General features: G+C 41.0%; 1 protein-coding gene across 1 annotated transcript; it reads left to right on the plus strand.

The window, feature by feature from the left end:
* The first annotated feature begins 2317 nt into the window (after positions 1-2317).
* On the plus strand, positions 2318-4866 carry LOC109736744 (protein FAR1-RELATED SEQUENCE 5-like). Its single transcript, XM_020295953.1, has 3 exons — positions 2318-2756; positions 3714-4400; positions 4784-4866. Exons 1-3 carry the CDS (start codon positions 2318-2320, stop codon positions 4864-4866), a joined length of 1209 nt encoding a protein of 402 aa, XP_020151542.1.
* The last annotated feature ends 4908 nt before the right edge of the window (positions 4867-9774 follow it).

A 9774-nucleotide genomic window follows, 5' to 3' on the forward strand; every position in this document is an offset into this window, starting at 1 on the left:
CACGATATCTATTGGTCCCCTCCTCACGTGCTCTTCCTCCCCCATAGCTTGCACCCGGCGGCTGCTTCCACCTCCATTACCTACCCACCAGCCATCTTTTTCTCCCCCAAGTAAGGCACATATTACTTGCCCACGCTCCAACAAGATCCATTAGACCTTCAGATCCCTTGTAATGGCGGCAAGAAAACCTTCAGATGACCTGCAATGGTGTCTTGATTAGTTGCTTCTCCTCTTAAATCTTCTCTGATCTGAGAAGGGGAAAAACAAGAGAAAAGGGGCAGGGCTGTAATTTTTGAGGTCAGATCTCTCACCTTCTTCCACTTGATTTTGCTGTTTCTCATGATTATTCTGAAAGCCAAATTGTCTCCCACGACATATAAGTCCCCCTGTGTACAAGAACATGTAAACACCTCTGTAAAAAAAGCCATCTAATCTGCTATTCTTCAGGTTCTCTTAATCACTAGATGCTTCATCTACTTGCATGTAAACAAAACAACTTTCATGCTATTTTGGGCAAATGCACAAGTGACAGGCAAGCAAGCCTTAGAACCTTAGAAGTCCAAGTTATTCATCGTGAGAAAATGATGGTGTTGACATACATAATGCAATTTAACTACTACATTTGAGATGCTCTTAATCACTACATGCTTTTAGCCTGTCATTATACTGATCCTACAAAGGTTTGTATTAAATAAGTGGCAACTTATATGCATTGTTTAGGCAACTGCAATACAATAGGCAGACAAGTCGTGTGTAAAAACTTGGTGCTGTTGAACTAATAAACTATGCAGTTTTGTGAGCATGTCTGTGGAACAGACAAAGTGCAGATCATAAAAAGCTAGGCATAAGCAAAAAATATAGATTGTCTTAAGCAGATGAGTGTTGATTTCAAGACAAAACATACTTGTATGAAAAAAACTTGAAAGTAACCTAACATGCAAAAACTCCTAAATGTGGTTGCAGCATCACTACTTTAGTAACCTAACTTGCTTATAAATGTATGATGCTTTGATGTTTTAATTGTAGATCAGTTTTCTCACCTCCTTGGCTAAATGTGGTAGATTCCATGTAACTTGCTTATTGAATGCTCTTGGAGATATGATGTGTGTGGTGTACCTGCTTGTATGAACATAAAAAATGTGTGTGAGCAAAAAAACAAAACTTGACTGTTGAAAACCTTCAGATTTGCTAGTTGCTACGTTTTTAAAAGAAAACTTCATGTGCTTGAACAAAAATCATAGCAACTTACATGAAAGTTTTTGGAAAAATGCAAAACAGTTCATATCAAAAAAAATGGTGGTGCTACATGAACAGGACGAAGAGTTACTTCATCTACTTGCACACAAATCATGGAAACTTCCATACTATTATGGGGGAAATGCATCATAACAGACAAGCAATTCTTGTAAAAACATTTGGACATTACAAGATATTTGATCATGGAAAAATGATGATGCTACATACATAAGGCAACTTACCTATAGAAGGTTCCATGTGGGGCAGAAATGCTTCATTGTAGGTTCTTAATCGAGAGGATGGGTGGAGCTACAACCATTATTCTCCATTGGAAAATGGAATGTGCATCCTGGGATAAAAACGATAGGCAAGAACAAAAAATCTGGGACAAATCTGTGCGATGCTCCAGCATTATGAAGAAAAAAGAGCAAAAACACACACAAAATTTAAAATAGGTCCTAGTAGGAGGTAAATCTTGCCACAAGATACAGTAATAAAAGTGATACTAGTGAACATGACAGACCATGTCACACAACTAAAGTAGTGATGCTGCTCCTATTCCAAGATTACTTTCAACTAAAGTAGAAGTATATCATTGTATTCTTCATGATAATTGCTGATATTTCCATGATGAATACACTCTTTGAATAAGAAGCTGCCCGATGCTACCTGATGACTTGTGCTTCAACTGTTTGCTTCAACCTGGTGATTTGATGTCTGCCAATGATTAAAAAAAGATTAGACAAAATTGTTGTAGCACAAAACTTTCATACAAAAGATTATACAGTGCTTGTCCCCATTTTTTAAAAATGTATTAACTGCTTGCCTCTTCTCAGATTTGATGTCTTTTCATGGTGTAAAACTACAGGTTTGGAATATGATTGACCTAAATGAAGTACCAGAGGAAGATATGCCAGAGTTTGCCTTTGTTCATGACATGAATATACTCGATCCTTTATATTGCACACAACAGAGCACCCCACTTGGTGGAGCTGACAATGCTGAGTTTGTGGCTGAATCTCCCAACCCTGTTGCCGCACACAATGCTTCGACGCATGTGGTGCAAACTATGCCTATAGATATGGGTGCAACGGTCGAAGCAACTACACATCCAGCGGCAGCAACAAAGACGGATGAACACACGCTTTTTGACACTAACACCGCAGGTGGAACAGGTGGGACTGTTGGAAACAGTTTGGCAGGCTTGGTTGGTGAGAACGATGATGACGCATGGTCACAGCCCAAGGAACCTTACGTGGGGATGAGGTTTGACACTTTGGAAGGTGCAAAGGAGCACTACAATGCGTATGCTCTGCAGCTTGGGTTTTCCATCAAAATGAATACAGCAAGGAGAACTGGCGCCACTCGTATGTTGGTAAAGCAGCAATTTGTTTGCAACAAGTTTCGGAAACCTACAGAGGACGATGGAGGTGTAGAAAAGCCCCCTGTCCTAGACAAAATTGTTGATCAGGCAGAACATGTTGACGAAGATCATGATATTGTCTTTCTTGATGATGAAAGTAAGTTAAAAAAGAAAAGCAAGAAATGAAAGCGAGATAAAATAATTCAAACTGGTTGCAAGGCCAAGATGGTGGTGAAACTAGTAGATGGTCGTTGGGAGGTGGTGTACTATGTTGGTGAGCATAACCATAAGTTAGTAGACAAGCCATCTTTGAAGAAGTACTTGCGATTGCACCAAGGGATACCTCTAGAAGAAAAGGCATTCCTAACACATCTTCACAACTGTAATTTAACTACAGGTGAAAATGATCACTAGCTTGCCTGTGTTTTTTGTCTAAGTTGCTGAACACCAATTTAATGCTTGCCTACTGGTCTTATTAAGTGTGGTATTTGGCTCATGCCCTGAAACGTGTTAAGTAATTCAATTCCTTTCCTTTAATGTTTTTGAGGTTTCCTTTGTTATTGCTAGGGGCTAATTAGTTTTGTTGAGCAATTTGCTTGACCATGAGTTTGGCAGTTGCTCGAAAACATGGTCCTAAACTAGATTAGTTTTGCTGAGCAAAGTTGGAGGTCTACTATTAGTACTTGCTCAAAGTGAAGGGCACAACTTGCCTGTGCTTGTAAGCACTCATTCCCCTTGATGCTAAATGATTTGTTAGTGTGAAGTAATTAGTCTTGTTGTGCTAGTTGCTTGCCTAGGTGTTAGCAGTTGCTCAAAACATGTCCTCAGCTTTCCTGCACTTGTTGCATACTTTTCATGTATTGGGTTGTGTGAAAAAAATACAACTACGACTTTGCCTGAACAATCAAAATGGTTTTGTGTGTGCACATATATTAGTCTAGTTGTACTACTTGCTTGACCATAAGTTAGTACTTGCTCAAACCATGTCCTGAGCTTGCCTACGCATTTTCACACATTTTTGTGCGTCTGAATTGCTGCCTATAAACTACTTCTCAGTGTCATGCATAAAAATCTGTTACTTTATGAAAATGATTTTTTATAAACTACTTTTCAGGGCGTATGATGCATATTATGTCAGACTTCTATGGCACAGAGCTGATCGTCCCCTATGGTACTAAGCACATTACAAACCTGAAGACAATGTTAAACAAAGATGCCACCAAAGAAGGAGATATGATTGAGACAGTTGCCTACTTCAAAGATCAACAAAAAGATGATCCAGACTTGTTTTATAAGATAAAGTACGATGAGGAGGACAGGGTGGAGAACATTTTCTGGGTTGACGGTGCAGCTAGGAAAGCTTATGTCGAGGCTTACCACGATTGCATCTCGTTCGACACTACATACATGACTAACATGTACAACATGCCCTTTGCCCTGTTTATTGGAATTAATAGACACGGGCAGTTGTTCATGTTGGGCTGTGGCTTTGTTAGGCAAGAAATGGCATCGAGCTTTGATTGGTTGTTTGAGACGTTCCTTGAGGCAATGAATGGTATAGCACCAACCAACATCATAACTGACCAAGACATTGCGATGGCACAATCCATCAAAAAGATGTTTCCTACGAGTGTGCATCATTGTTGCCGTTGGCATATAATGAAGAAGGCACAAGAGAAGCTTGGATCAATGTTGGTGCGAAACCCTGGTTTGTCGCGTGATTTCAATGAATGTGTTGACTTCAGCTTGACACCAGAGGAGTTTGAGACAGGATGGAATGCTCTCTTGTTGAAGTATGAGGGTATGCTTGACACCCACTTTGAGAATCTATATAACTACCGGGCAACGTGGGTCCCTTGTTACTTCAAGCACCAGTTCTTCCCTTTCTTGCAATCAACCCAGCGCAGTGAGGGGTTCAACGCTGTCCTTAAGCGATATGTGAACCCACATAAATCCATCTTGAACTTCGTGAAGCAATACCAAAAAATTCGAACCCACATACTAGTCCGAGAAGGTGCCAAAGATTATAGAACAGAGCATTTGCAGACTGAACTGTGGTCGTCTTACCCCATTGAGAAGCAAGCTTATGAGGCCTACACTAGGGACTTGTATGTTAAGTTTCGAATAGAGTTTCCGTTGATTGCGAGGTACAATGTACGACCCATGGTTCTAACTTGTATGAAGTTTACCCCAACCAGGAGTGGGTTGTGAAGTATGGATCTAGAAGCTACTACGTGACATGTGAACCAAGTGTTGAAGACAATTGATGTGAATGTTGCAGAATGGACAGGGATGGCATGATTTGTTGTCATATTTTGAAAGTTTTCACGCAACTGGGTGTCAATAAAATCCCTGAGAAGTACATCATTCGCAGATGGACTCCCCTAGGAATACCTGATGCACCACCTGCTCCTGATCATGAGCCCGATGAGTTGCCAGAACAGTCAAAGAAAGAAATTCGGCTTGGAAGCATGCAAATGGATTTTGCAAATCTTGCCCGCCGAGCTAGCGCATCTGATGTTGCTACAGACATTGTAAAAAACATATGCATGCAGCACGGCAAGAAATTAAAAATCTGAAGTTGTCAAGGAAGAAAAAGACAGCGACATCATCTAGTAGCAACCCTGGTGGGCCTCCACCACCGCCTAGTTCTTTAGTACCGCCAGGAAGTGGTAACCCTGCTACGGCAAGTAGTCAGAAGGCTAATCGACCCGCGCCACCACCTAATGGGCCTGTGCAAGCACCACCTGGTCCGAGAACTCAACAGCCCACTTCTGCACCGCATCAAAAAAGTGCCGCGACGAAAGTTCCTAGCCCGATGAACACTGCTCTACATAAGCAAGCATATTCACCAACTGCACCATTTCAAAAGGGCCCCACTCCAGTACACAACGGCCCTGTGCTAGCAAGTTGGCGCCCTCCATCTCCACCGAGAATGCCTGCACCCAGGATGCCTGCCCAAGCAACAAGGATGTGTGTTCCTCAACCCCGTGGCCCCATACTGCAACCTAGAGATCCTACTCTGCAAAACAGAGACCTTGCTCCAGAAGCCATGTGTCCTGCTGCACATCCCGCATGGATTGAACAACGTCCCGGGGGTCCCAGAGGGTATGCACAACAACCCAGGCCACCTGCTCCCCCAGCAACTATGTATCTGCCGCCAAACACAAGTGCTACTAGTGGTGGGCTAATGGCATGGACTGCCCCGCAAACATTGAACTCGCCTAGTGGTTCTGGACAATATGCCACATGCTCAACATTTTGCCGACAAAATATAAAGCCGTTGTTGGTTTCTTCTCCACAAACTACCAGTGATGAACGCGTACAGCTAGGGGTTGCATCGCGGGGCAAAGGACCTGCCATTCCTGGAGGTACTCCTGTACTTGATCCTAATCTTGTTTATCCTACTCCCACGGCAGACCCTACCATTCCTAGAGACCCTCCAAAATCGACAACAAAAGGAAGAGCGAAGCAACGGAGGATTCAATCAGCTCTAGAGCTGCACCCCAAGAGGAAGAACAAGTGCAGTTATTGTAGTTCTACAGACCACAATTTAGCACTATGCAAGACGAGATTGGTTTGATGGACATTGGGCAAATTTGACAATATTTGGGTTGAAGATTGTGCAAAGAAAGAATGCTGGTAGAACGCGTGTGTGGGAATGAATTTTTTGTTTATGAATGGGATGTTGCTACTCTTTTATGTCTATGACTTACCATAGCCTACCTGTTATCTATCTAAGATTTTATGGTTATGATGTATTTTGGGAGAAAGGTTGTTTTTGAAGTTCAACCTCTGCTTTTTATTTTGGCAATTAGGGGCTTGTCTCCTTTAACTACAAGCAACTCCTATGCGAGTTATTTTTGTATCATTTGATCTGTGGGCAGGCAACTCCTAAAATCCATTGTTGCAAGTTGCATGATAAAACTATGCAACTAACACATGTTGTGTCGCTTTGTGCAACTAAGCCATGTTTTGTCTAAATAAACTACCCTAAGATACCTGAAGTGCCTTAACATAAGAATAAAGGATAAATTCCAATTTTTCATTTTTTTGGCAGAAAATCCGTTTCAAAAAGCGACCACTCTCTGGTTTTGTTGCAAGTTAATACAAGGTAACTTTAATTACTTCATAAGTCTATTAAAAAACCACACATAAATTGTGCAGTTCATGCAAATTAAAAAAGATTTAAATAGCAAAAACATTGAGGTAAAAAACTAACCTATGTTAATTTGAGGACGTCTTTCCATGGTGCCTTCTTGTGAATGTTGTCAACCCATTGAATAGTCAGCTGCTTCCTGATGTTTGGGATATCATCAGGTGTAAAACTTGGAACGTTCCTTGCCTCCCATCCATTGGCAATTGTAAGAGCATAAACCCCGCAGTCAACACTATACAAACAAATTGTTTCACAGAAACACGAGCCGTAAGTTAAACATTTTTATTGACTTATTGGCATGTTCATACTTGTGGGAAAAAAGATCAAGGGGCTTATGGGTACGTACTCATTATTTTGTCTTGGAACATCAATGTTGACAAGCCCGAAGTTGTCCAAGACAACATGTGACTTGGGGTAGTGCAGTTCCCATAGACTACGGAAGCTTGCAACTATGGCCCTTGCACACCTATCAAGCGATGGGGATTCAAGAGTTCTCCATGAATCAAGTACCTCGAACCTTCGGTCTCTTATATTCACATTGAAAACCCAATAGTGGTTCCCTGTGACTGGCTTTGAAGGGTCAATGTTCTCTAAAACAGGAAACATGATTTGCATAAATGATGATCAGACAAAAAGGGTGTTAGATAGTTGAAGAAAAATGTGTTGGTTCTCGTTACTAGAGTTACGGTTCTGGTTTGTATGTGTGCAACTGCTATCACGCATGGAGACAACTTAAAAAAGATGTTATGCAAGCAACTTGGGGGTGAAAAATCAATTATGATGAGGGGATGTGTTATGCAAGCAACTTAAGGTTGTTGTGCAGGCAACTTAATGATATTATGCAAGCAATTTTGGGGGGTAAAAAAACAATTATGAAACATCTTCACTAAAAAAATCAGCTTCCATATGCATATCTGTAACTTCTATCATTGTGCACGGAGAAAAAAATGCTGATGATTTCTGATGGACACAATTGTTTCTGAAAAAAAGTTGTAAAATGTCGAACAAACTATGACATTCCTATAAGGCAACTACTAGAAAATAATAATTGTGTAAGAAGTGCAATTAATGTGCGCACACCAACGGAGATGTAGTGAGAGAAACTGACCATGTCTTTACGGTCCAAGCGGTTGGATTTATTGAATTTTGATGCAATCTCTTTACTATCAAAGCAGTCCATCTGTTGCATCCTTATCTGAAAAAAGTTTTCAACAGAAGTGTAGAAAAAAATGAATGATCCCAGTAACAAATGGACTGTGTGCAATAAAAAGAAAATGTAGATTGGCAAGTGATGATACATTTTTCCTTTTCTTACCGAGAACTTAAGGGGCATAAGCACCTTCTTCGAGTCTGGTGGCAAGTTCATTATAATCGACAAAATGCCAATTTGAACAACGTGAGACAGTAGGAATCCTTCTTTTCTCATTGAATTTGCAAGCTCCCTGACGGTAACATGGTAACCGTGGTAGTTGATGACAATGGGGCTGCAAAAATAAAACAAGAACAGAAAAAAAAGAATTAAAAAATAAGATTGACAATGCATTATCTTCTTTGTGATCAAGACCTCCCCACCTAATCCAAAAACACACCACCCCCTACCTCCTTCTACTGCTAGCATATATTATATTTTTTGATTTAGTTGCATGTACTACAAATTAAAATTGCCATTGTACACTTGGGTGACTTGCCTAAAGACTACACACCAGGAAAAATAAAAACTGTATGAAACATAAACAAGTTTCGTCGTACCTTGTATCTTCGTCTGGTGATTCTTCTTTGTTTAATCTGCCATGTAAAATAACCGACGAATATAGCCTATTGCCTTCATCTTTGCAGCGAAATACTTTCTTCTCGTCGAGGTCCATGAATGGAGATCGCTTGCATAGTCCAGGCTTGATGATCCTTCTCTCCTGTTTATGTAAGACTGGCTCTCCTGGGCTGCTGTGACTGTAGTGCTTGTTGTTTGATCCCTCTTCTTCTTGCTTGTGCATTTTTTCTGGTGTGTTGTACATACAATGATCGGCTCCTGCTTCTGCACAGCCTGCAACTAGCTCCCTTGCCTTTCGTTCAGCTTGTGCGCAAACTTCATCGATGGCTCCAATGTCCCATTCAAAGTCATCATCATCAGCTTCTATGATATTCTGCCATGCTCCTGAAGTTTCTTGTACATTGCGGTGTTCAGAAACAAAAAAATCATTGCAATTATCCCCTTCTCCTACTACCCTTACTGGACTATCTATGCCAAGATCAAATGAAGGGGCTGGACAGTATTCTTCTGAAAATTTTTCTCTTCGTGAGCCTTCAAACTTTGATGCATCCTGCACTGGTAGCTCCCTATCACAATGCCTGCTTTGAACATTCTGCTTTGCTGGATTAGTGCACCTTGCAAAAAGCTCATTTATGTCTAACACATTAACTTCCAATGCAGCTCTAGAATTCCCGTAGAATTTAAGGGGCAGACGGTTCTCCTTCATTTCATCAAATAACTTGAAGGGCTCAATATGAGTGCTAGTGACTTGAGCAACTTCCGTAGCATATACAGGCAATTTACCCTTAGCTATTAGCAGTTTTGTCTCTAGACTTGCTTCCCTCCTCTTTCTTATTATAACATCATTTTGAACTGCATTGCTAAAACTGTGTGAGCGAAGGGCGATTAATTTCATCTTCATTCTTGTTTTCTCCAATATACTGTGACGATACCTTCACAGGTTGAGTCCCTCGAAAACATGATTGTTGTCGCCCATTCAAATCACCTAGTGGTTGCCTCGAAACCTCCTGGTTTGTTGTGCATTCGGGTGGTTGGGCAGCTTGTTTCGCATTTACTGGCGGTTGTACTGAGACAAATGCCTTAGGAACTGTTTGAGTTTCCTCAGATCCACTTGAACTTCCTTGATTCTTGTCTTTTTTATCCAAAAGACACTTAACATTTTCAGACCTATCACCTTCCTTTGCGGTCCTAACAACATTTCCCTCCTGAACTTGACCAATATCCATTGAAGCTGACTGCCTCTCCATG

This window comes from Aegilops tauschii, chromosome 2 (genome assembly GCF_002575655.3).
Source record: "Aegilops tauschii subsp. strangulata cultivar AL8/78 chromosome 2, Aet v6.0, whole genome shotgun sequence".
In the NCBI taxonomy this organism is placed as follows: Eukaryota; Viridiplantae; Streptophyta; class Magnoliopsida; order Poales; family Poaceae; genus Aegilops; species Aegilops tauschii.